We start from the raw sequence: 26,739 nt of genomic DNA, 5'->3' as shown, positions 1-26,739 counted from the left end.
AGGCCATCAGGAACACGATGTGCAAACGCACATCCCGCCGCGAAGGCCTTTATCACTCGTGGGCCCGCGTCCCCAGCACGCGGGGAATATCCCGGGCCAGGACTTCACGCTGAGGCTGGATGGGGCAGCGATCCGTACACCTTTTCCGAGCTCTCGTGGGGTGGAGCCTGGTGGCCCCTGGGCGGGCTGAGGATGGACCGCTGGGGAGCGAGGGGAGGGAGGCTGTGGAGGACCCGCACTGCAGCAGCTGTTGCTCGCCTGTGACTCGCCAATCTGGGCCGTGTCGCCCCGCCAGAGTCGCACGGAGCGGAGGAGAAGGGAGGGTGTTGCGTCCTGTTCTTGGCTCCCGCGGAACCCACTAAGGAGATCCCCGCTGTTGCCCCCTCGCCCCCGCCCCCGCCTCCCCCGCTCTCGCCCAGCCTGGGAGGAGGAAACGCGAGCAGCGCGCAGACACCTCCTCCTCGGCTGCTGTCGCCGCCGCCGGCCACACCGCGGTGCCTGTTGCTGCAAGCAGCCACGGGACCCGCCGTATCTTCAGCCCGCAAGAGAAGCAGCGCCAGACTGTGGAACGGTCTCTGCGTGGGGCGGCAAGAGCGCAGTCAGCTGAAGACTATGGACGCCCGGCCCGCCCAGGCCATCTTCAGGGTGCTGGAGAGCACCTACGAGCCCCAGCCCAGCTCCGAGCTTTGAGCGCGCCACCTCGCTGGTAGGTTCCACCTTAGGTCCCTAGGGTTTCGCGCAGCCCTCCACCTCCAGCTAGCCCCTGCGCTCCCTCGCCGCGGAGAAGCTGCGGTCCCGCCACCCAAGGGCGTTGCTGCCAGGTCTCTAGGGGTGCGCCGTTGGGGGAGGGGGAAGAGAAAGGATTTCAGTGCCACCTTTTTGTCCCCTGCTTGGAGGGAACCGAAACCTTGATGCTCGCTGTAACCAGAGCGCTCAGGCAGGCTTCTCCCCTGCTCTTCTTCCTCTCATCTCCCGCCTCCCCCTCCCTCCCGCCAAATATCACCAGGGCGAAAGTGCTTGAAAGGCTACCAGCTTGGGAGGAAGGGGTCAGAGTGACCCTAGGATACCTTTTCAAAGTTCAGGGTACTTTGCAACGCTAACTTTGGCAGCTTCTCGGCGCACTCAACATTTCTTTCTATGGGCACATCCTGTCCTGGTCATTTTGAAACCCGGCTTAATTGTTTTCTAGCAGTTTCCGGATTGTTACGTGAATAAGACTCTTTCAAATTTCACAGGTTGCTCTTTTCTTCTTTTCTGAAAGATATGTCGTTTTGTTTGAAATCCACCTAGGTGTGGCGTTCCCAGTTGTGATTTTTTTTTTTAAATTTTAAATGGCTGGTTCTCCGGAAGTTGCTTAAAAAGGAGAAGAAATTGAAAGTGATGATTGTTCCTCTCAGCAGACAGTTGAGTCTTCAGCGCCCCGGTATTGATGGATGGACAGGCGTTCACCTCATCCTTCTCTCTTTCTCCTCTTAGGTGACTGGGAGAGTTCTTTAATTAGTAGAATCGGGCGTTGGAAGGGAGTTTTTGATGACCTAATTTAAATGGGTCACACCCAAGAAACTCGGCTATCTCTACAAGCCTAAACTTCTAAACTTTTTGCGTTGCACCTACACTGATAAAAGAGCCTCCTGTAAGTCTCACAGACGTGAAGTGGGATTGCTGTGAGTTGGAGGATGGCCACACTTGGCCCTTGTTGTTTGTGGGTCCTGCTCAGAATGGGAGGGGTCTGAGGGAGGAGGAAAGGGCAGCTGTACCAAGAGGTAGGAATGCACCTTGCAGCCACTTACCCGGTCACCACCGGGTGTTCTGTCCTGCGCCTGGCTGAGAGCGCTCTGTAGCTCTCTGAAAGATAGTTCTTTTACCTTTCCTTAGCATTCAGAGGATTGTTTCCTTTCACGCAGAATCAGCGTCTTCCTGACTCTCTTGGGGAATTAGGAAGGTACATGAAAGAGTGTGTAAGCTGGTGTTTTCCAACTGTTAGAAATGGGTTGCTGGGCCTCCAGCATGTCTGTTTTTAGGTGTTGGTTCCTACCAAGTTATAGACACTAACTCTCTAAATTTATCTGTAACTCACCGTTGATGTAGCATGAGCTACTGAATGGTAAGACGCGCGCGCCAGTGAGTTAGAGGGTATCCCATAACATGCTGAATGTATTAACTGATGACCAAGAGACAATAAAGGGAGCCATTGTGGCTTGGTGAACGGCTTAAAATCAGTAAGGGGCCATTAACAGGGATGCTTTTTGTGGATTTGTTCAGTCATTTACAAACCAGTAGAAAAAAAGGGGGAGCATTGGTGTAGTTATGAATTCTTAATACCAAAGGAGAGCTTTGCAATGGGACTCCCTGCCACAATCTACCCTGGTCTGTCCCATGGAGAGCTCAAGGGCTCCCTGATCACCTTGGGGACATTTCTGATTGGGTGACATCATGTCAGTGTTTAACTTCTAACTTATAAGACCTCCTTTGTCACAGTTATCTGAGGGCATTTGGAGCTGAGTGACTGGAGGAACCCTGCGTGTTGCCTTTCCCCTGACTATCTATCCTTTGTCAATACCTGGCCCTGCTGCTCCAGAAGACAGCCTGGACCCAGAAGGCGTGGTGCTGGTAGGAGCTATGTTGTGGCCCATGTGGTAGCCGTGGTGTTGGTAGGAGCTATGTTATGGCCCATTGTTTTCTAGGCTGTGCCCCTAGAGAAGGGCTGCCTGGTGCCCCCTTCCCCACCAACTATTTGATAGAATAAGGGGCAACAAGGACCACAGCTGCTTGAGGGGCTACTATTTTAAACATGCTTCTCTTTTTTTTCTCACCAAAGATAGCTCTCTGAAGCACCCCACCCCAGCCTTTCTCTGTAGGTCCCAGGCCCCAAAGTTTTTATAGACGCAGGAAAACGTCTATATGTGTAGTATGAGGCCGCCCTCATACTACACATATGCCCCTGTGAGGACCAGTGTGTGTGGCTGGGCTGGCACCGTTTACTTTGCCTTGCCCTTTCTGTGTCTGCCTTACTGCCCTTCTCAAGTTTAACGACCCCGGTAATCCCAGGACTGGATCTGCCTCCCAATGCCGTTCTGTTCTTGGACATTAAACTTGGAGAAGCAGAAACTGTTCATTAAAATAACTGGCTGGCCCAGCAATGAGGGTGTGCAGGGTTCGCATCCCGGGAGCAAGGAAATGGACTCTGTCTTCAGTCCGAGCTGCTCCCATGCAAGCTGCTTTGCTGTCTTTGCTCACTCCTCCCCCCCCCCTGCTTCCTTTTCAACCCTATTGAAATAGTTTAATGAAAATACTTCAAAGAAAATATTTTAAAAGAAGATTCCTCACAAAAGACATGATGTTCCAGGTCAGCTTTGGCTACATAATGAGTTTGTGACCTTGCTGGGTTACAGGCTACTCTGTCTCCAAACCCCAAAACCAAACAAACAACTCCCACCAAAATATAACAAACTCATTTAACTTTAGCGCATCTTCATTCATTGCCTAACAGGGGCAGCACATATCCAATTTCAACTACTATAAAAGCTGAGGCAGGAGGATAGAGAGTTGGAAGCCAGCCTAATTAACTAAACAATATTCTGTCTTAAAATGAAATGAAGAGAGAATTGGGGATATAATTCGGTGTTGGAATGTTTGCCTCGTGTGGATAGGCCCTGGGTTCAATTCTTAGTACAAAAAGACATAATAAAACAAATATATATAATAAATGAACTATATTTTCAAACTAAGAGAATACTTACGGACTTGTCAGGTAGAGTGCTTAAAACATACCTGTTATCTAATTTAAAAATTACTGCTATTATTATAATTTAATTCCAACATTAAGTTTGAATTTCAAAAGCTATGGAAAATTTAGGCAGAGCAGCCAAGCTACGCCAATGAGAAAGATGTCTGAGGAGTTGTGAGACCTTAAGAGTGAGAAGAACCGGAGTCTGTGCATGAGACAGGTCCAGATTCAAATCTGCCTTCACCATTTATTAGAAAGAGAACCCGTCTGTGAAATGGGAGAATAAAGTAGACCCTTCTCAACTGTGGGAGTCCAGAAGGGCATCTGCAGCAAGTCCAAGAAGAGGAGAACCCAAGAGCCAAAAGATACAGGTTCAAATCCTGGTGCTGTGTTTAGCCATTTGACCATAGGCAAGTGCTCTCCCTGGAGGGGACCATGGTTTCTTCTCTCTCAGTTGTCTATGGTTGCCATGAGATAAGTCAGTTAATAGATACACAGTGCTGTCTGTGTTGACTGTTGTTACTACTCAAAGCAGCCATGTAGGAGGGAAGACTATTCACACACACACACACACACACACACACACACACACACACACACACACTGGCTTGTATTAGCTCTGACTTCTATAAGAAGCCATTCCAAAATGCCTAATTTGGAATTATGTCTCTAATTTGACATGTCAAATTAGAGAGGCACACCCCAGCACTGAGCACCCAAGAGAAAGAGAAAGTTGAGACCACTGGCTTCCGGAACGCCATATCTACAGCTGCAAAGGATCACCCTTACCTGATCACTGCCCTGACTGGAGTAGAAAGAAGTGACAAACCGTGTTTTTAAGCAGTTGTTGTACACGATACAACATGGTGAATAGCATCACCAGACAGATGTGAGAATCAGAGGTCATAGGTAAAGAGGGGAAGAAGGAAGGGGCTGGCTCCTTTGTGATAACACCCTTTTGTGAGAACTAGCATGTTCTTGCAGAAAGAGGCCACCGTATCAGAGGAGTATTGCTCTCTTTATGAAGGTGGCCATGATTCAATCACCTGTTACTTGGCCCTACCTCTTAAAGACCACCACCTTTTAATATAGTCACATTGTGTACCAGGCTTCCGGGACACAATCCTAGGGCACCCACTAAAACCATATGGAGCCCTAGTGCCCTTCTGATCAGGTGAGAGCTGAAACTGCCTAGACTAGCTATTGGAGAATTTTATTCTGCCCTCTGTGTCCTGGAATGGGGTGATATGGAACTAGGAAGAGAGAGGGATCCCCCTAAACAGCTTGTGAACTCGACCCTGGCCTCTATGCTTAGATTCATAGACTCCTCCCCCCACCCCACACACAATTTTATTCTTAAATCAAAGACGGAAGCAGCTTTGTATCCTCACACAATGTGGGGGACATTTGGTATTCTGCATTATGGAAATTGCATTCACCAGACTTCAGAAACAGAAGAACCTCGGAGAGGATTTTATTTTATTCTCCTATAAGAATAAACTTCAGATTTGGAGAAGTTAAGTCACTTGCTTTTACAATTTCACACTTGAAAGTGTTCTTACGGGGAAATTGAGGTTCTTTCCAGCTTGGGGATGGGAGTCCAGGACTTGGACTGTCCCAAATCTGTCACTAAATTTACACAAGCCACTTCTCCAAAACCCAGTCGCCTCATTTCATATATGAGGGAAATTTCTAAATGGCTTGAAAGGACCTGGATCCTTTTAAAGTTTTATGATCCCAAGCTTCTGCTTCCAGGGTTAGCAGGTCTCGTTAACAGGATTACTGGAAGGGTTCTAGAAAAAGGACGCTCTTGTGTTTGGTTGGGTAGCTGCTATGTTTAAAGGCCATTCTAAAGGGTCAGGCTTGTATGTGTGTGATTTTACTAAGAAGAACCTAAGCAGAACCCCCACTGGAATAGCAGGGCATGATTTTCACTGCTTGGGTACAAGACAGAAGGGACCTCTAAATGGGTGGTTCTCCTTGGCGTTTAAAATGCAGAAGGATCTCCGCTGAAGACGATGTGAGTTGGGATAGCTCTGAAACAATGCGGTGGTTTGCTTACATTATGGAATAGTTTGCTTATTTCATGATACCTTTGATCAAAAATGATATGATTATTTACCTAGTCCAAGTTGTCTTCAATCTCATTGCGTTAGTTACTTTCTTGTTGCTTTGATAAAATACCGAACAGAAAGAACCAAAGTGGGAAGAGTTTATTCTGGACTGTGGTTTCCAGAAATACCAGAGTGGACCAGCCTGTGCTCCTGGGATTGAGGGGAGGGGAGGGGCCAGCCTGTGCGGCTGGGATTGAGGGGAGGAGAGGGGCCAGCCTGTGCTACTGGGATTGAGGGGAGGAGAGGGGCCAGCCTGTGCTACTGGGATTGAGGGGAGGGGAGGAGATGGGTCAGCCTGTGCTGCTGGGATTGAGGGAAGGAGATGGTCCAGCCTGTGCTACTGGGATTGGGGGGAGGGGAGGGGCCAGCCTGTGCTGCTGGGATGGAGGGGAGGGGAGGGGCTAGCCTGTGCTGCTGGGATTGGGGGGAGGGGAGGGGCCAGCCTGTGCTGCTGGGATTGAGGGGAGGGGAGGGGCTAGCCTGTGCTGCTGGGATTGAGGAGAGGGGAGGGGCTAGCCTGTGCTGCTGGGATGGGGGGAGAGGAGGGGCCAGCCTGTGCTGCTGGGATTGAGGGGAGGGGAGGGGCTAACCTGTGCTGCTGGGATTGAGGGGAGGAGATGGGCCAGCCTGTGCTGCTGGGCGTGTGGTAAGGCTGCTAACATCTTGGCAGATTCAGAAGCAGAGGGTATGGACTGAAACCAGAAGTGGACCTAGCCTTAGTGCCCTGTCCACAGCAGCCAGCCCACTTCTGCTAGTTAGGCCACACATCTCAAAGGTCACACAACCTCCGAAAACAGGTCCCAGTCACTGCGGACCACATGCTCAGAACAGGAGACCGGGGCCAGTTCATATCTAAACTGTAGCAGTCATGTTAGACTCATCTGAATTACACAGAAATCATTATATCTAATGTTGAGCTTCAGTTTGCTTCTTTTTCTAAATATTAGAAGAACTAACTTCCTTTACAGATACACTCGAATGTCCCACAGCTGCTTGGAAAGTGAAGCCCTTGAAGCATTCAAATACTTTTGCCAATAAAATGGCAGAACTACTTCAATGACTGACTGTTCACCAAATGATTGAAATGACAAGAAAGCAGAGAACCATTTTGTCACGCTTGTTGCCACCTGATTTATAAGTGCGCTACCTAAAATAATTGATAGACCTCAGGTCTGTCCTTTGTGCTCATTCTAGGGTTTCATTAAACATGTCTCGGGATTAGCAGCTGTCAACGGCTAGAACTTAAAGCAGGCTCAGTTACAGGACTGGATGTCAAGCCCGGCTTTTAATGCCACTTTCACCTCTAAAGGGGAAGGGAATGTTATTTACTGGATTACATGAACTTTAAGGCTTTCTGTTACCATGAGTGCCTGTATACTAGTGGTCGTGGCTGTACACTGGACGAAGAAGGAGACCCCAACTTTCATAAAATTTATTCAGGAACAAAGTAATGTATTGCTTGGGGGGCTGGAGACATGGCTCAGGGGTTAAGAGCAGTGACTGCTCTTCCAAAAGTCCTGAGTTCAATTCCAGCAACCACATGGTGGCTCACCACCATCTATAATGAGATCTGGTGCCTTCTTCTGCCATGCAGGCACACATGCAGGTAGAACACCGTATATAATAAATAAGTAAATCTTAAAAAAAAAACAAACGATACTGTGTTGCTTTATTGTTGGTAGGTTTCAATACTTAAAATGAAAAGAAAGGCCAGGCATGGTGATATATGGCAGAGGTACGTGGATCTCTGTGAGTTCAAGGCCAGCGTGATCTACAAAGCGAGTTACAGGAGATTCAGGGCAGCACAGAGAAACCCTGACCCCAAAAGCCAATAAATGCAATATTGGATAGGTAGCCGAATTGGTCATCTCTTGTACTCAGATTGGAACAACCCAGGTGTCATTAGAGAGGCTTCATCCAGTGAGTGACGGAAACAGGAACAGAGACCCATAGCCAAGCACTGACCTGAGCTTGGGGGACCTTGTTGAAGAGAGGGAGGAAAGATTATATGAACCAGGAGTCAAGGTCATCGCAAGGGAACCCACAGAAACAACTAACCTGGGCTCATAGGAGCTCACAGACTCTGAACCAACAGCTGGGGACTCCACTCGGGACCCACCTAGGCCCTCTACGTAAATGTGACAGTTGTGTAACTTGATCTGCTTGTGGGACTCCTAGGGAGGGACTGTCCCTAATGCTTTGGCTGACTTCCAGGAACCTATTCCTCAGAAGGACTTACCTTGCCCAGCCTTAATACAAGGGAAGGAGCTCAGTCCTACCTCCGCTCGATACGCTATGCTTTGTGTTGACACCCGTAGGAGTCTGCAATTTTCTGAACAGAAACAGAGTGGATTGGGGGAAGGGAATGGTAAGACAGGAGGGAGGGGTAACCGGTCAGGATGTAAAATAGATGAATAAACTTAATTAAAAACTAATAAATAAACCAACAGGTAGATAAAGGAAAAAGAAAAAAAAAACCATAGCATTGGGGCTTGAGAGCTATCTCAGTTAAGAGGGCATTTTTCCCTTTAAGGAGACTAGAGTTCAGTTCCCAGCATCCATATGGAGTGGCTCACAACCGCCTGTGACTCCACCTCAAGAGAGATCCAGTGTCTCTGGCCTCCTAGGGCCCCTGCATTCGTGTGCACATACCCCCACACATAAACATAGTTAAAAATAATAAAAGTAAATCTTAAAGTAGCTATAAACTATGTTCAAAGTATAAACTTTACTTTTAGAACACACACACACATACAAAATGGGAAAACAGAATAAAGAACAGACTTCATTTTTGTCTTAGAAAAGGTTTAAAATTCAAATACTGATTTTTCTACCCCGAAACCTGACTGGTGTATGAAGCTCGCAGTCTGTTGAAGAATGTCTGTCCAGACTCTTAAAATACATGTGACAATGAGACTCCAAGTGCAGTAATGGAGAGGGCATGCTGCCGGTGGCTCTGACCTCCCAAGGAAGAAAGAGGCTGTGGTTGCTCCAGCAGTGATATAACTGGGCTCGAGGGATGAACGTGGGACTGGCTGAGAGACGGTTCTTCTCCTTGGGTCTTCAGTGTTTCTACACATATTGTGAGCAGGGCCACTCGATGCCTTTATTCTGAACTACACTTCCCATCATGCCTCTGCTGTAAATATCTATGGTAGCTAGAAGCAGTGACTTCCTCTGGTGCCAGATGGATACATTCTTCACCAGAATACAGGCAGGTTGCTTAAGCCCGGTTTCTTCTACTGTGATGCACGGTGACAGGTGTCCTCCTGCCTGTGGATGATGGGAAATTGGCATCACCGCTGATTCTGGTTATTGCTGTTGGTCCTTGTCCTTTACCTTCCATGCAGGAATCTCGTTTGCTCTATCAGCAGTTTAACCGTGAAGACCAACTTGTCCCCTTCAAGTGAGGAAAACTCTCTGGCGCCTTCCAGTCAGTGACTAGTCTCATGTTCAAAGAGGGGAATGGGATAGTGTGTACCATGGCACCAGGCCACGAGAACCCACATCTTATATGGCGATTGTGACTGCTTCTCTGTCTTAAAAACCAAAAAGTGTTGTAGAGGAGGACATTGGGGGGAGTATAGGGCTGAGGGTTCCAAGGAAATGTTTGTGTGTAGAGCTCATGGCATGTGATGGCTGAGAGATAGCAGAAGGGTTCTCTAGGGGACGGAAAGGTCAGATATATTTATATGGTAGAGTCAGGACCGATGGGATGACGGAGGAATCCCGGTGACTTGGCCAGTGCTGTCATGTGCACCCAGGCTGCTGCCAGATCCACGTGGTAAAAGCATGGTCTTCGGGAAGCCACTGCTGGGAGAGAATGGCACCTTTAAGAAGTAGGCCTTGTGGGAAGTCTCCAAGTTAAGACTGTGCCCTAGAAAAAGATGGTGGGACCCCGGGCCCTTCCTTATCCTCTCTTTTAAGTGGGAATTAAGTGGTGTATCTGTGCTGACCTTCCTGCCACAGCGTCCTTTCTTTCTCTCCTGAAAGCAGCAACACGACCCATCGGAGTCTGAGGGACTGCAGTCGTGAGCCAAAGCGAACTGTTTCTCTTTCTAAGCTGATTGTCTCTGGGGTTTGCTCTGGGAACAGGAAGCAGCGAACAGCATACAGTGCACGGTGATGCTGTTTGCTGGGATGCAGGAGGAGAAGCTCTGGTCAAGAGGGAGCTGAGACTGGGTTCGTTGTAAGACAGCTAAGCTCAGGCCGAGAGCTGATCAGCTGAGACGATACAGAAATCTGAATGAATGGCTCATCTGGAACTCAGAAAGGAGATTGTCTGGGAGAAAAAAAAAACTTGGGAGTTATTAGGATGTATGTGATCAACTCATTTGAGAGGGGAGGGTACTGTTTAAGAAGATGGGCTTCAGGGCCAGGTGCAAGCTCTTCCATGTCACTCTGTGACAAGCTAGTCAGGGACTTTGGTCTCCTGGTTCACAGGAGTCACCTGTAGCTAACATACGTAGAATGCGTCATGTTCACGGTAATATGAGCATGCAACTGTTTGTTGGCACCAAAAGGTAATACTGTCACAAGAAAAAGCAGGTGGAATAAGGGAAGGGAATGGGGGCCAAACAGAAATTGGGGGCCTTCTAATAACCTGAAAACAAGTACCTGGCAGATAAGACAGGAGCCAGAAGAGTCTCAAGAAGGGACGTGCACAAAATCTGGGGACATAGGACAGTAAACCTATGTGGGGACCAGAGTTATGGTCACCAGAGCCCTCAGACATGCTGGCTGGGCATGGCAGCTTGCCTATAACTACAGCCTGGGAAGGCAGCTACGGGGGCTCCTCGGAGCAAGCCGGCTATGGAAACTACACCAGGAAGCTCTGGGCTTGATTGAGAGGCCCTGCCTAAATGACTAAGCTGGAACAGTGCTGGGGGATGACTCCCAGCCTCAACCTCTGCCCTCCTTGTACACTGCCACCCACCTGTGTCCACAGACACACATGCCAACACGTGTGCTCATGCGAAAAGAAAAGGAAGAAGGGGGTGTGGCTTGCCTGAAAAATCATCTAGAGGGAGCCAGGCAGCGGTAGGGCCACTTCGCTGTCTTTGGATCTCACAACCCAGAAGACCCAGGTGGCTTTAATGCAGGCAGTTTCAGTGGCTCTGCAGTGTAGCTGAGGGCTCCCAAGCGTAGATAGATGAGCAACAGGGAGAGAAGACACCGAGAGGAAGGATACATGGAAGAAATTTGTGCGAGAAGAACGGGAAGGAAGACGTGAGGGCTAGGAAGTTTTAAAAGTAGCCTTTCTTCTCTTCCTTCTTTGTCATAAGCCTCCTTCTTAGGATAAGAGATGATTCTCTCATTCTTTAAGATACCCTTGAGGTCCTACTGTGTGTCAGACCCAGTGTCAGAACAAAGAAGACAGGTACAGTCCTGTCCTTCATGGGGCTTCTCTTGGTGTCAGTACTCTAAGGGAGGCATGACGACCGAAGGCTGGACAGGGCTGGGGTGAGCGGGGATGGACAGGGCTGGGGTGAGTGGGGATGGACAGGGCAGGGGTGAGCGGGGATGGACAGGGCTGGGGTGAGCGGGGATGGACAGGGCAGGGGTGAGCGGGGATGGACAGGGCTGGGGTGAGCGGGGATGGATGGGGCTGGGGTGAGCAGGGATGGATGGGATGGGGATGGACAGGGCAGGGGTGAGCGGGGATGGACAGGGCTGGGGTGAGCGGGGATGGACAGGGCTGGGGTGAGCGGGGATGGATGGGGCTGGGGTGAGCAGGGATGGATGGGATGGGGATGGACAGGGCAGGGGTGAGCGGGGATGGACAGGGCAGGGGTGAGCGGGGATGGACAGGGCTGGGGTGAGTGGGGATGGACAGGGCAGGGGTGAGTGGGGATGGACAGGGCTGGGGTGAGTGGGGATGGACAGGGCTGGGGTGAGTGGGGATGGACAGGGCTGGGGTGAGTGGGGATGGACAGGGCTGGGGTGAGCAGGAATGGATGGGACTGGGGTGAGTGGGGATGGACAGGGCAGGGGTGAGCGGGGATGGACAGGGCTGGGGTGAGCAGGAATGGATGGGATGGGGATGGACAGGGCAGGGGTGAGCGGGGATGGACAGGGCTGGGGTGAGCGGGGATGGATGGGGCTGGGGTGAGCAGGGATGGATGGGACTGGGGTGAGCGGGGATGAATGGGGATGCGTGAGGCACTATTGGCAACTGAGCTTCGCACAACAGCCTTTGGCCATCTTCTGGGCCGAGCTTTAAGCTACATCACAGGAATCAGGCAATGGTGGCACACACCTTTAATACCAGCCCTTGGGAGGCAGAGGCATGTAGAGTTCAAGGCCAGCCTGGTCACAAAGCAAGTTCTGGGATACAGGGACTACACAGAGAAACTCTATCTAAAAAAAGTCATTCAATCCATTAATAAAAATACATTAAAGGTAGTTGCTGATGATAAGGAATTTAGTCAAGAGAATTTGGTTTTGGAAAAGATGACTGGCGTCTGTTGGCAGAATGGCATAAGATTGAGGTGAGGACTTACAGTGAATGAATTGTGCTCATCTTTACGCTATGTTTTGACCATGATAAGGCCAAATATGTGTTAAAAGAGTATGAATTTGTGAGTCTGAACCTCTGGACAGGCTCAGGGAATTTTGAGTAGGAGAGGCTGGTTTGTGACTCCCATACCTATATCCTCAGGAATGTCTTGATTTTTTCCCACCTCCTTTTATTCTCCTAATGCTAGAGCTTAAATTTATATGAAAATATCTTAATGAACTCCATCTCTTGGGACTAGAGAGATAGCTCAGCGGTTAATAGCACTGACTGTCTTACAGAGGACCTGGGTTGGTTCCATGCACCCATATAGAGGCTTACAACCATCTGTAACTCCAGTTTCAGGGGATCCAGTGCCCTCTTCTGGCCTCCTTGGGCACCAGGCATTCAACATGGTACACACATATAGATCCAGGCAAAACATTCATACCCAAAACAAACAAAGAAACACAAAACAAAAACCTCTAGCTGTTCTTCAAAAAATAAAATAAAGTAAGATTTGACTATGACCTGGGGCTATAGCTTAGTGGTAGAACAGTAGCCTAGAATGAGTGAGCTCCTGGGTTTTTCTTTAAAAAGTAAATTTGGTGGTCAGCTGTTTAAAAATGGGTCTGGTTCAGTAAACTATAAAAAGAAATGGGCTGATTTTTTTTCCCCTCACAATATTTCTCTTTTGGGGGTGGGGATGACCGCTATTGAAGTTTGTCTTAGAGAGAAATCCCCTGAATAAGTTGTAAGTGCTCTAACAGAGTGTGGAACTGTCAGAACTATCTCATTTTCTTCTGTGCTCATGTGTGTGTGTGTGTGCATATGTATTGTATTATATTATATATTTGATTAAATTAGATGTCTTCATTTTATTTTGTGTGTGAGTATTTTGCTTGCATGTATGTCTGTGCACCATGTGTGTGCTTAGTGCCCACAAAGGTCAGAAGAAGGTATCAGATCCCCTGGAACTGGAGTCACAGATGGTTGTGAATCACCATGTGGATGCTGGGAACTGAGCCCAGGTCATCTGCAAGAGCAACAAGTCCTCTTAACCCCTGAGCCATCTCTCTAACCCTCCCTCCCGACCTTGGTTTTTTTTGTTGTTGTTGTTGTTGTTTTCTGACACTGTGAGACTCATATTCTCCACAAATTCCCAATAGGATCCTTGTGTCCCACAATGAATGTGCCAGTTACACCATTTCTAGGTTTTATGCGTAAAACAATTTCAGGGAATCTCATTTTAGGTAGAGTTTATTTGAACAAATATCCATTTCTTCTTACATTTAAGCATCAGACTGTTAAATTCTGGGATAATAACTCTGCAAGCAGCTGTTGATACGACTTGATTAAATTTTGGTTGTCTCCCCCAGGAATCCCTTCAGAAGCATGTGAAACAGATCACTCCATTGAACTAGGAAAACAGTAGCCCGATCTCCTGGCTCTCCAGCCCTTTCCCAGGATGGACGCGATCACGTTCACAGCGAGGAAGCATCCGTTCCCTAATGAGAACTCGGTGGACTTTGGCCTGCAGCTGGTGGGCTCCTTACCTGTGCATTCTCTCACCACTATGCCCATGCTGCCATGGGTGGTGGCCGAGGTACGACGACTCAGTGGCCAGGGTTCCAAGAAGGAGCCTGGAGTCAAGCAAGTCCGGCTCTGGGTTTCGCCCTCTGGGCTGAAATGTGAACCTGACCTGAGGAAAAGTCAACAATGGGACCCACTGATCTGTTCCAGCATTTTTGAGTGCAAGCCTCAGCATGTCCACAAACTGATTCACAACAGTCACGACCCGAGTTACTTTGCTTGTCTCATTAAGGAGGATGCTGCCAACAGGCAGAGCCTCTGCTATGTGTTTAAAGCAGACGATCAAACTAAAGTAAGTGGAAGTGGGAATCAAAAGATAAGGCACGGGCGGCTGCGGGGTTTGTATGGTGTCGAGGTCGGGATGCTTATTTTGAGTGTTCTGGGGGTAATGAGAAAATGTTGCTATATGTCGTTTAACAGAATTTGGGATTTATGGGGAGTTCATGGTGTTTGTTGAAGGATGTTTGTAATATATATTTAAAATGATCAGCTTCAGGATTTAAAAATTCAGCAGAAAAGCCTGCCTAGAATTATAAACAAGAGCTGAATTGTCAGGGTTCGTGCTGTTTATGGCATTGTTTTTGAAGCTCCGGCACCTCTCGCGTTCCAGTGTGCGCATGAGCCTTGCGGTGATGGCTTAAAGTAGAAATCAAGGCTCAGGGCTTGGTGGTCCCCAAGACTGTGTGTCCCATAAGTGACCAGTGAGGGCCAGGCTAGCCCATTGCAAACAGCATTTTGAGTTGCAAAGTTCTTTAATCCCATTAAGAAAAATATAGTTATTTATCAACCATATGAAATACTCTTAGCCAGTTTCCCAAGGCAGTGATAACATTTTTTTTCATACAAAGATTGTTGATAAGAACAGGAGCCGCAAGTCTAAGTTTTGATACTATCGGTGTTCTTTTGTGTTTTCCCTTTTGCCAGCGTCTAGTCAGATCTGATCACCCTGATATTATGATGTGTCCGAGAGGAATGTATGAGGTGCGGCCAAAACTCTGCTATTTCCCGGCCTGTTTTTGCCGGATTGCTGCCAGCGTTCTTTGTAGTTCTTCGCAGGACTTACTTCAAGTCGCTTGCGCAGCTCATGAATATCAGTGCACTTAAAATGAAAATATAATCCATATACCCACTTTCTCAGTTGGGCCCATGGTGGAAGTGTCATTTCGTACAGTATACAAGAAGCAGTCACGGGCCCTGCAGCTAACCTCACCTGAGGTTCTGCAGTCTCTGGTGCTAGGCATGTGTCTGGAGCTGTAGGCTGCCTGGGTGAGGCTGCCAAAGTTCCCAGGGAAATGACAAGGAGGCTCTCATGCTTTCCTTTCTCTCTTTTCTTTTCTAGTCTGTCTTCCTTTACGTAGTTTCAAGGCGGGGTTCCTCTGTATAGTCCTGGCTGTCCTGGGACTCATTCTATAGATCAGGCTGACCTTGAACTCAGAGATCTGCCTACCTCTGCCTCGAGTGCTGGGATTAAAGGCACGCGCCACCACTGCCCGGCTCCTTCTCTTTTTCTAATGGCAGGTTTCACGGAGCTCAGACTGGTCTCGAGCGCAAGCCCTCTGTGTAGCAGAGGTTGATCTTGAACTGCTAATCTTCCTGCTTCCTCCTTCCACATGCTGAGGTTGCAGGAGTGCTCCCCCACAACCAGCTATGTGTTCATAATTTCAAGTATAAAATGTGAATAGAAATGCCAGCATTCTCCAATGCTCCCTGCTGGGTTCTTTTGCATAATCCCCAGGGTGTAAGAATATCATTTGGAAATTAATGTGTTTTTTTTGTCAATCCATAGCCACAACTTCCATATCAGTAGATTCAGCTAATAGCAGATAGAAAATGTTTGCCAACCCCCTGCATCTAATTCATGCTGAACATGTACAAACACACTTTCTTTTGTCCTTATTCCCTCAACAATAGAGTATAACAATTCATAGAGCACTGACATCATCTCAGGCATTGTGGGCAATCTGGAGGTTGTTTGAAGGATATAGGAGGTGGTGAGGAGGCTATTTGCCAACTCTGGCATCTTGTACAGGAGACTAGAACATCTGGGGGTTCTGGTGTCCGTGGGATCCTGGGACGCCTCTCCTGAAGACACCAAGGGACAGCAGTGGATTCGTGGACACCCACTTTTGTTTGCCCCTTTAACTCACTGACTCAGTGATTGCCACTCTGGCCAGTGTCTCAGAGGTCATTAGCAGAAGCAGAGAGGAAGGTAGATGTGTCAGGAGGGATCAGGTTCAGGGGTGCATGTCAAGAGCATGGCAGAAAGGCAGAAAGGCAGAAAGAAGTCTAACACATGCCACACTTGCCTGTGTAGGGAAGAGGGCTTTTTTTTTTTTAAATAAAGCTAATGTGTAGCGCTAAAAGCCGCCATCCTACTCAACTGCCTCAGAGCCAGGAATCATGTTAGTGTTAACCACGCCTTCGTCTCAGATATATGCTCCACAGAGTCACACTTGAAAGTCCGGAGATCTGGATTCAAATCCTATCTCTGTGACGTAGAAACTAGTGACCTCAGGCAGCTGAGTGTGCATGCTCATCTGTCAAACGGGAATGATTATGATAATTATTTTGTACAGTGGCTGGGAGGTTTAAGTGAGATAGAATGGGACCCCAAACTGAGTATGCTGGTTTAAGGTTATAAGCAGTTGCCTTACAGGCACAAATCCCTGACTTCCATCTTTAGCACTGCCAGGGAAAGAAGGAAAACACCCATAGCATTAACCATTTATGGCCGTGGGAAGTATTCAAGAGAGCTTTAAGAGTGTATTTTATTTATTTGTTTTGTGTGCATTTGATGGGGAAGCTGTCCACGCTGTGGGGTGTGTGTGGAGGTCAGAGAAAGATTTTGAGTCGTCTCTCTTTTTACCTTGTGGTCCTGGGGATTGAAGTCAGGCCATTGGTCTGGGCAGCAGGCATCCCAGCAGGCAGTTCAGCACCTACTGAACCATGTCATTGGCCTCCGTCCTCAAGAAGGGTTTATGGAAGCAGATTAAGTGGTAACATCGTCTTGTCCCAAGGGTGTGGTGTAAAGAGAGTAGGTGTATTGAGAGGCGGATGATGCGCTTGTCATCCTTGAGAAATGTTTTGTTAACTCAACTCCTACAGACTCCATGAATGAACCTAAGGATTCCTGTTATTTGGGTAGATCCCAGAATAAAGAGGAGAGGGTTAAATAGCTGTCTTATGTGATGAGTTTTGCCGAGAACGGTGTCCAGCCCCTCAGTTTTGACCCTTCCCCCAGGGTCTTCCTCAGCCATCTGTGAACAAGCTCTGGCCAGTCATTTGACATCTGACAGAAGCGAGAGATTTACAGCGAAATTCTGTATGCAAGGCTTTCAGTCTTGCTCCAAGTAGAGAATTACTCTGACTCTATATTTTTATATTTTTGGTTGTGAGCCTAGCCTTTAACGGCTGAGCCATCCCTCCAGGCCACTCTGAAGTCTAAAAAAGCCATCTTTGAAATATAAATTAGTTCTTAAGATCTTTTTGGCTTGTGCACAGTTTTTTATCAACATGACTTGTCATTAGCGTCCAAATTGCTGCCATTCCGTTCGTTTCAGTTGAGAGGGTTGTTGGCAACATAGCTACTTAAGTCAGGCATTTCGTTCTTGTCAGAAATAGAATAGGAAACGACAGTGGCCCTGGTTTTAACTGACATATCTATTATGCTCTCGAGACACCTTGGCAAGATGTCTCCTAAGAGGATTATCTGCTGTAGGAGTATGCAAACCTGCACTGGCATTTCTCTCTCGACTGGTCTGGAACATTTGCTCAGTGAAAGAATTCCCAAGATTAAGGCTTCTTCTAAGCAGATGAGGTCAGCCCTGATTGTGCTTGCCCAAGCAAACATGCCTTCACTGCCATGGGCATAGGCATAGAGCTACTGCTGCTCGGGAGGGAATCCTTTGAGTTAATGTGCTGCAGAATATCTGAGGAGACTGGGCAGGTAGAGGAGTCATTTTCCAGGTACACTGTGATATGGCCGTTCCTTTGGTGTTCACTTCACAGAGAAAAGTTTCCATACCAAATGCATTAGGATAGCATCTGAAATGCTTTTGCCTGAGGGCCAGTGTTCTCTTTTAAAAAGTTGTCAAACTTGTCAGGTATGGTGGCGCATTCCTTTAATCCAGCACTTCCGAGGCAGAGGCAGGTGGATCTCTGTGAGTTTGAGGCCACCTGGTCTACAGAGTGAGCTCTTGAGCAGCCAGGGATAACTAGAGAGATCCTATCTCAACAAAACAAAATGGAAGTTATCAAATATCCTAAAGAATATTAGTTTATATGGTTCGTGTCTCTCAACACTCACTCTATTAGAAATTAAAACGGACATATTGTAAAGATACTTATTATAAAATTTATTTAAAAATAAAAGCAATGAACTCCTTACACATCAATATATGGGACATTCTCATGGACTATAACTATATTTTCCATAAAGTGTTTCGTGGGAATAGCTGCCTAGTTTTATTTTTTCTGACCTCTGTCATGTCTGGCTTAGTCGGAGGAGGTAGGTCCCTCATAGCTGCCTCTCCATTCATTCTTCTGTGGTGTGTCATTTTCCCTGAGCATCTGAAGAAAGCCTGGCTTCAGACAGATAGGCAATAAAAACAGAGATGCTGTGGTGACTTTTCTTTCATGTTTCTACCACTCAGCAAATGCTGCCCTCTTAAGGTTTAGCTGCCGTGAGAAATCTGAGTCCACGCAAGGCACTCTGCTCACGTCTTTGTATTAAAACCAAGTTCTTGTTTTACCTGTGCCTTAATGAGTATTTAAGCTTGATTCTGTACCATCATGCATGCACTGATTACTTAGACACTATTATCTCTGAGTAACATAGTGTATACAGGTATGTCTGCATGTGAATCTGTGCGTATGTGTGCAGGTGTCCATGGAGGGCAGAAGAAGGTGTTGGATCTTCTGGGGCTGGAGTGACAGACAGGTGTGAGCCACCTGATGATGTGGGTGTTGGAAACCAAATTCTGGTCCTCTGGGAGAGCAGCAAGTGCCCTTCACCTCTGAGCATCTCTGCAGCCTCTAGATGTATTTATCTCTCTTCATGAGTATCTGTGTGTCTGTATGAGTGAACGCCACAGGTATGCTGATGCCCCAGGAGCCAGAGAGGGCTTCGGATCCCTCGGCTGCAATTACCTCTCCTGGGTGAACTGAACTCAGGTCCTCAGCAAGTGCTCTTCCCCACCGAGTGGTCTCTCCAACACCACAATGGGAGTATTTTTTCTTCTAAGTGCCAGATGTTTTTTAACTTGTTCTTTACTGCATTGGAACACAGTTCTTCAAATACTATTTCTCGCCCCCTTTCTGGTCTTCTGGGTTTTTTGTCCAGTCTGTGCACAGCATGGGTGTTTAATTACAGCCAAGGGGCAGGTGTCACCGCTGTGGGGGTTGTTCCTAGGCTGTCCCGGCCCATCCTTGCCAGGAAACTCTTGCCTTTGCAGCCTCATGCCTCTTCTCAAAGAGTACGTATTCCTTTTCTGTTGCTCAAAGAGATGCTGAATTTGGGGGGGCTGATGTGGGAAAAGTGGAGCAAGGGTTGGGGTGGGGAAAGGACCAATAGAGTGAAGCCAGAGTAACTATGGGGGAGATGCATGTCCAGAAGTGTGCTTGGAGGAGATAACCGGATTAAATGGTGCTGGAGAAGATGTATTTGTATACTCCTTATAGCCTGTGAGGAAAAAAAGTTTTCCTTTCCAGTTCTTTTTAAAATTTCTTATTTATTATTTTCTGCAATTGTAATTACTGTAAATGTATTACTTTCTGTGTACATGATACAGTGTGTACAGACATGTGTAGGGCAATCTTTTGGGGTTGGTTCCCTCCACCTTTATGTGGGTTCTAGGGGCTGCATTCAAGTTTCCAGGCCTTTTTTGCCAGCATCTTTACCGACTGAACTGTCTTGCTGGCCATAAACTACATAAACCATAAACCACACTGCTTGGAGGTGACACAAATCTCAAAGTAAATTGTGTAGGCTCCCTTAACAATAGTTTTAAGTTTCTATAATCGTTCACAGACTTAAAAGCAATAAATGTTTCTTTTTGAGATTTCTAGTATAAACAAAAGCAAAAGACGGTGTATCCTTGCATGCTACTCTGTAATCCCACCGTCTTTCTCAGGAGCCCCAAGGGACTGAGAGCTCCTCCCCATCCTAACTGGGTTACCTTGTTTTAAAAGAGAAGGTTGGCAACGCACCTGACCGATACTTTAATCTCCCTGTGTTATCACTTTTCTCAGTGTTGTTACTTTGGTGCACGGATTAAGCAAAGGTAGAGTCCATCATGGTAAGGAAGACACCATGGTGGGAGTGTGTGGCAACTGGTCCGTCCCATCGGGTCCTCATCAGAGAGCACAGAGAGAGGAACGCTAGTGTTTCCTTCCAGTTTCTCCTTGATATTCAGTCCAGGATCCTAGCCCATGGGTTGGAACTGTCCACCATCAGGGAGGGCCTTTCTTCCTCAGTTAAACTGAAAACTCCGTAGATGCTTTCATAAATAACTGGGGATGTGTGTTTCCTTGGAGATTCTACATGCAGATAAGCCGACAATAGAGCTTAACCACTACCCACCACCCCATATTAAAGCCAGGGTTCTTTGAGCTGCTCCATTTCTTCGTTAAAAACATTTAAAGTTGTTTACTTCTGCTGTTAACTTCATTTGTGTTTTATTGGGGATCAGCTTGGGTTACAGTTTCACCATCTGGGCCAGGTGTGGTGATGCACACCTTTGCCTGTGAGTTTGCGGCCAGCTGGGCCTATGTATGTAGCAAGTTCCAGGTCAGTCGGGCATACACAGTGAGACCCTGTCTCAAAACAAGCCATCAAACTTGCCATCCGTTTGAAATTTTAATGTAGCAATTTATTATCCACACCGTGGTTTTCAGGACTGTCAATAGAGCCCGGCCACCTGCGGGCCTCTTGCATGGCTGTTCTGTTTGCCAGCTCCTTACTGACTTTGGCAGAGTGAAGATAGGGGATGACCACCCTGAGCACTGTACCCCCAAGTGGTCCAGAGACTCTGAAGAACACGGTACAGGCTTCCGGGTATTCTTAGCTTTGCTTCCCACTGTAGTGGAAAGTTGCAACTGTGCCAGAGTTCCATCTCTTTGTCTGCTTTTGCTCTCCAGGATCGGGTTCTGAGGAGGTTTTGGTAGGTGCGCTCTGAAAACGTTTCTTCATCCACACCAGTGCATTCTCCGAAATTTCTTTTGGGTGGCTCGGCAGCTCTGACTAACTGTGCAGTCACAGGGAACAGCGTAGTGTCCACGTCAGCTAAAAATTAGTTGACCGACTGTCAGCCAGACCAAAGGCAGCTGCCAGGTGCAGGGTTGGCAAGAGTTATTCTCATCTATAAAAAGAATGTCCCAGACTTGATGAACTCTGAAGTATTTGTTGGAAGGTCTCTGTTCACGACACTGGACTGATTACATAATTTATTTTTGACTTTGAAAAATGAGTGTGAGGGCTCCCGAAGCAGTTGCTTTAGGAGACACGCTTGGGCATTTTTTCCAATGTCTTTTTTTCTCTTTTCAACATGTACCACTTGATATTGCCTTGTGTTTTTAGCCAAAGGCTTTGGGTTTGATAATTGTTTATGAAAATAAATCTATTCCTAAGATTAGATTTTACAAGGAGGTCGAACCTAATGTTAGCTTGTGTCGTAAAGGGATTTATTTATGGTTTCTATCGTTCCTCTCCAGTACAGCAACCATGTGGCTACCGAGCCATGTGACTCTTCTGGAATGAGATGCCAGTCAGTGGGAGCAGAGTGGATACTGAGGCACAGCTTAAGAAATAGAATGTATGTTATATCAACAAGATTCTGTGTGGGTTATGTGCTGGAAATATGTTTTGCATATACAGGGTTAGATTACGTGGACCAAAATTAAGTGTCCTTGGTTTGTTTTACCATTTTCAAATCTGTTTACCAGATAACTTAAAAACGCAGGTCTAGCTTACACCCTCTTCCCACTGGTTAGCACTGAACTAGTCTGCTGACCTGACAAGTGATTCTGGAAATAGCTCTTTATTCTTCACAGGAGACCACAAGTTCCCTTCTTTGCTGCTTTGCTTTGCTAATGACAGGGTAGGATGCCCAGTGACCTCTGTAAAGGTCACATCTCAAAGCTATGACCTAGTCTTAAATCTAGAAGTGTGTTGGACTACTGAGGCAAGCGGGTCTTCCTTCTGCTTCCAGCCTGAGTCTCTTTCCTTTTCTGTCTCTCTCTCAAAGAGGTAGCTGCTGCCATATCTCCTTTCAGCCCCGCCCCCCGTTTCCTTCTCTCTCTCTCTCTCTCTCTCTCTCTCTCTCTCTCTCTCTCTCTCTCTCTGTCTCTCGTTGTGTGTATATGTGAGTGAGTATCTGTTGAAGTCAGTCCATTCATTCAAGTGTTACTATTTCAGACATACCTGGAGTCAGTGTTCTGAGTACCCACGGCTCAGTGTTCTGAGTACCCACGGCTCAGTGTTCTGAGTACCCACGGCTCAGTGTTCTGAGTACCCACGGCTCAGTGACGCTTACACCAGACATAAGCTGTCACACCCCCTGGGCAGTCAAACAAGTTCCCTGCCTCTGTCATTACACAGATTCTTCTATGACCAGAATTGTGTTCTGGGATGGCCCCTTTTCTGGCCACCCTGACTGAGCTTTTTTCCCTTAGAGCAGTGGTTCTCAACCTGTGGGTCATGACTCCCCCCCCCAAGACCATCAGAAAGCACAGATATTTACATTACAATTCATAACAATAACAAAATTATAGTTATGAAGTAGCAACACAAATAAATTTATGGTTGCAGGGGGGGAGGTCACCCCAAGCATAAGGAGCTGTATTAAAAGGTCACAGTAGTAGGAAGGTTGAGAACAACACCTTAGAGTCTTCTTGGAGTAGTACTCACCATCTTGGTCCCCTGGCATCTGCGCAAGCTCTCTTTAGTTTTCAGTATATATAGCATCGTCTTAGTGTTCTTGGTGATGGTCGAGAAAGGGCTCATGGATGAAGATCAGTCTCTGACAAGGAACTTGACAGCTAAGTCTTTTCAGATGCAACATGGGCCCGGTTTCTTGCTTGTTCTGTTACAGAAGATAAAAGGTGTGTGTGTGTGTGTGTGTGTGTGTGTGTGTGTGTGTGTGTGTGTGTGGTGTGTGATTATAAAAGTATTTTTCTTCAGTGTCAAAATCCCAACACAACTGAGTTAGATGTGGGGGCGGCAGAAAAGGCTCAGAGGTTAGAAGCACTTGCTGTTTTTTCAGAGGATCTGGGTTTGATGTCCAGCACCCACGTAGCAGCTCATGACCACCTGTAACTCTGGTTTTAGGGGATCTAACATCCTCTTCTGGCCTCATTGGGTACAAGGCATGCACATGGTGCAGTTCATACGCGTAGACAATATCACTAATATGCATAAACTTTTCTTTTTAAAAATTAAAAATGAGTTAAAATAAAAGTTTTTCTGTATGTCAGATATGGTGTCACACAGCCTACAATCCCAGTACTGGGGAGGCAGAGGCAGGCAGATCTTTTCAATCTGAGGCCAGTCTTATCTACATAATATATTTGAGGTTGGCCAGGGCTGAAAACGAAACAAACAATTGAAAAAGCTTCCCCTTATTCTCATCTCCCGCAGAAACCAACATTAAAACTTTGGTGTATATTGTTATAGGTATATGCTCCTACTTACAAAATCAGATCTCTCTATAGGAAATAATTTATTTCGTTCTCTCTCTTCCTTATGTGTGTACTTATAAACACACATACAAGCATATATTTCTCTATGGTTACAGAGGTGCATTTAAATTTTTTTAATTTAAAATTTTTATTTTATGTGTATGGATATTTGCCTATATGTATATCTGTGTGCCACTTGGGTGCCTGACGGCAAAGGAGGCCAGAAGAGAGCATTAGATCCCCTGGAATTGGAGTTACAGATGGTTGTGGGCAGCCATGTAGACAGTGGGAATTGAACCTAGGTCCTCTGGAAGAGCAGCTAGTACTCTTAAACACTAAGCCAACTCTCTAGCCTCCGCATCTTTTTATTCTTCCTCATTGTCCCCCAATCACAATTGTACAATAGCCCCTTGTCTGCAATAGAAGAGAAGAGTCTGCAGCAGAATGCCTGCTTAAATGGGGGGTGGGGAGATGACCAGCAGGAACTGAAGATGACTCCTAATTTTCCTTCTTTTTGTAAAATTTATGAATTTCTATTTTACGTGCATTGGTGTTTTGCCTGCATGTACGTCTGTGTGAGGGTGTCAGATCCTGGAGTTACAGACAGTAATGAACTGCCGCATGGGTGCTGGGAATTGAATCCTGGTTCTTTGGAGGAGCAGCCAGTGCTCTTATCTGCTGAGCCATTTTCTTCAGCCCCAACTTCTAAATTTCTTAGCCAAATAAAGAAACAAGATTTTGGAGAAAGCCAGGCTTTATCAGTGGGAAGGCCGAGGTAGCAGTGAAGCCTGTCTTTGCTGGCCATGTAGTAGAAATAGCTTGGGCCTTCTAACGAGAGATTTTGCTGTCTGGACATGAGTTGCAGTCCTGACATATATGTCCAGTGGACTATCTAGCTTCTCCCAGATATCCCCAAACATTCACTGCAGTTGGCTACAGGGAGAAGTTGTCTGAGCACAGTTTGTGGAGGAGCAGAGAATGAAGAGGCCCCAGAGAAGGAGCAGGGAGAAGCAACCTTGACTGGGGCAGGGGACTGAGCTTCCAGGAAACCCTGGAGAGAAACCCTGGCTGCTGGACCTCTCTGTAGTATGGAGAGGGCCTGCTTGTTGGGGTTTATGCCCTGCCCAGTTCCCCATAGCCAGCAAGCCCCAAAGAATATCACAGAGTCTACATTAGGTTATAAACTGATTGGCCCATTAGCTCAGTCTTCTTATTAGCTCTTGTAGCTTATATTAACCCATTGTTTTTATCTATGCTAGCCACATGGTTCGGTACCTTTCACAGCAGGGCAGGTCACACGTTGCTTCTTCGGTGGTCTGGGCTGGACTGGGAGAAATGGGCTTCCTGCTTCCCAGAATATGCCTGTTCTCATCGCCCCACCTCTGTTTCCTGTCTGGTTGACCCACCTATACTTCTTGCCTGGCCAATCAGCGTTTATTTAAAACATGATTGACAGAATACAGAAAATTCTCCTGCACCACCTCCCTCTCCTCAAGAACAGGGATTTTTACCCAACACTGAAAACCTCTCCCGTGGAAAGATTACTTCTGCTGCAGTTGGGGCTTTACAGTGCTTTACCCAGCCCTCACCAGCAGCTCATGCTTATCCCGTTTCTCCATCTCGTGATAGTTTCCTTTGCATCTGCTTTACAGCTGGCTCGAAGCAGATGTAGCGAACTAATACAGACTCATAGGAACATGACCCTTCCCTTTGGAAGGAAGCGAGGTAGAAGACAAGCACCTTAGCAGCCACATGGCTCGGTGCCACCCTGCTCTGTGCAGCCTCCCTGATGTTAACTTTCACGCCAGAGATTATATTTTAATGAGGGTGGCATGCCCTATTGGGATTCAAAACTTTAGAAGAAACGACAACTGGAGACAAATTGTACATACAAGACAATAAATGTCACATCCGAGTGACTTTGGTTCCACAAGCATCATTTATACCAGTTGGATTTCTAAAATCTGTTCTTGCCTTTCTCCTGCTTCCAAGCTGTGATTGCCTCCGACCAGCCATGGCGAATGAGGCATCAGTCACTGGCTTTTACAATGAAGGAAAGAAAAAGCATTGTTTTATGTCAAAATGCTGCAGCTAGCATTTGTGTTTTATAAAGAAGATAAAATTAGGTCAGATAAGAATTCAGAGTTTTCTTTGGCTTTTAGGTTGTAAGTAGTGAAGAAACAATATCATCATGGTATGGTTTTGGCAGTTGCTTCCCAAGGCTCACCTCACCATGTTTGATCAGTTTCCAAACTGAATGTATAAACAAATGTACACTTCATCTATCAGTCATCAAGGATGCTGTTTTTCCCTGTTACAGACAACATATACTATTTTTGAACTTACACAGTGTTTCTGGCATATTAGACATTTTATAAAATGATAGCATAATTCAATGTAAATTGCTGAGGATTGTTCGATAACGTTTGTTGGAGCTAGAGAGAGAAAGGGGAGTCCAAAACAGAGCATCAAGGCAGGAGGGCACAGCAGGGGTTTTAAGAATGGGGAAAAGTGTTAAGAACAGAAATGATGAGCCAGCAAGATGGATGCAAAGGTAAGGTGCTTGTCCATAAGCCTGACAACCAGTTTGATCCCAGAGAGCCACGTGATATAAGGGGAGAGGTGATTCCCTCAAGCTGTCCTCTGACTCTATCCATGCTATCCATGTGCCGTGTGCTCTCCACCCTCCAAATAAATGTAACAATGATTTCTTTTTTCTTTGAGACAGGTGTCTTTGTAGCTTTGGAGCCTGTCCTGGAACTCGCTCTATAGGCCAGGCTGGCCTGGAACGCACAGAGATCCACCTGCCTCTGCTTCCCGAGTTCTGGGATTAAAGGCGTGCGCTACCACCACCTGGCATATAATAATTTTAAGATATCAAAAATGATAGCAGCTGACAAATGCCTTGGGTAATGGTGTACCACGTAATCTCAGGACTCGGGACTGAGGCAGAAGAATTTCAGGAATAAATAGCAAGACCCTAGAAAGAGAAATGGAGGGAGAGGGATGTTAGAGTGATAGAGAGATATAACCACAAAGGTCACCAAACTTGGGTGGTGTGGTTGTCACTGATGACCTTTGTCAGTAAAACAAAAGAGGGACATTGGCCCTAAAAGTACCCCACCCAAGAGGGA

General features: G+C 46.8%; 1 protein-coding gene across 6 annotated transcripts in view; it reads left to right on the top strand.

Moving 5' to 3' along the window:
- Nucleotides 1-448: 448 nt before the first annotated feature.
- Nucleotides 449-26,739, top strand: part of Tbc1d1 (TBC1 domain family member 1) — a 188,056-nt gene continuing 161,765 nt past the window's right edge. For 2 of the 6 annotated variants that reach the window (XM_048415352.3, XM_048415353.3), the window contains exons 1-2: nucleotides 452-706; nucleotides 13,717-14,222. In XM_048415352.3, coding sequence (XP_048271309.3) covers nucleotides 13,806-14,222 — 417 coding nt within the window. In that variant the 5' untranslated portion in view covers nucleotides 452-706; nucleotides 13,717-13,805. Of the gene's footprint in view, nucleotides 707-13,716; nucleotides 14,223-26,739 lie in introns of all 6 variants that reach the window. The other 4 variants (XM_048415351.3, XM_048415350.3, XM_048415354.3 and 1 more) reach the window with 4 other exon arrangements.

Source organism: Myodes glareolus, chromosome 8 (genome assembly GCF_982192425.1).
Source record: "Myodes glareolus chromosome 8, mMyoGla1.1, whole genome shotgun sequence".
Taxonomy (NCBI): Eukaryota; Metazoa; Chordata; class Mammalia; order Rodentia; family Cricetidae; genus Myodes; species Myodes glareolus.
The sequence above is the reverse complement of the archived record's forward strand: the minus strand, read 5'-3'. Positions and strand labels throughout refer to the sequence as shown.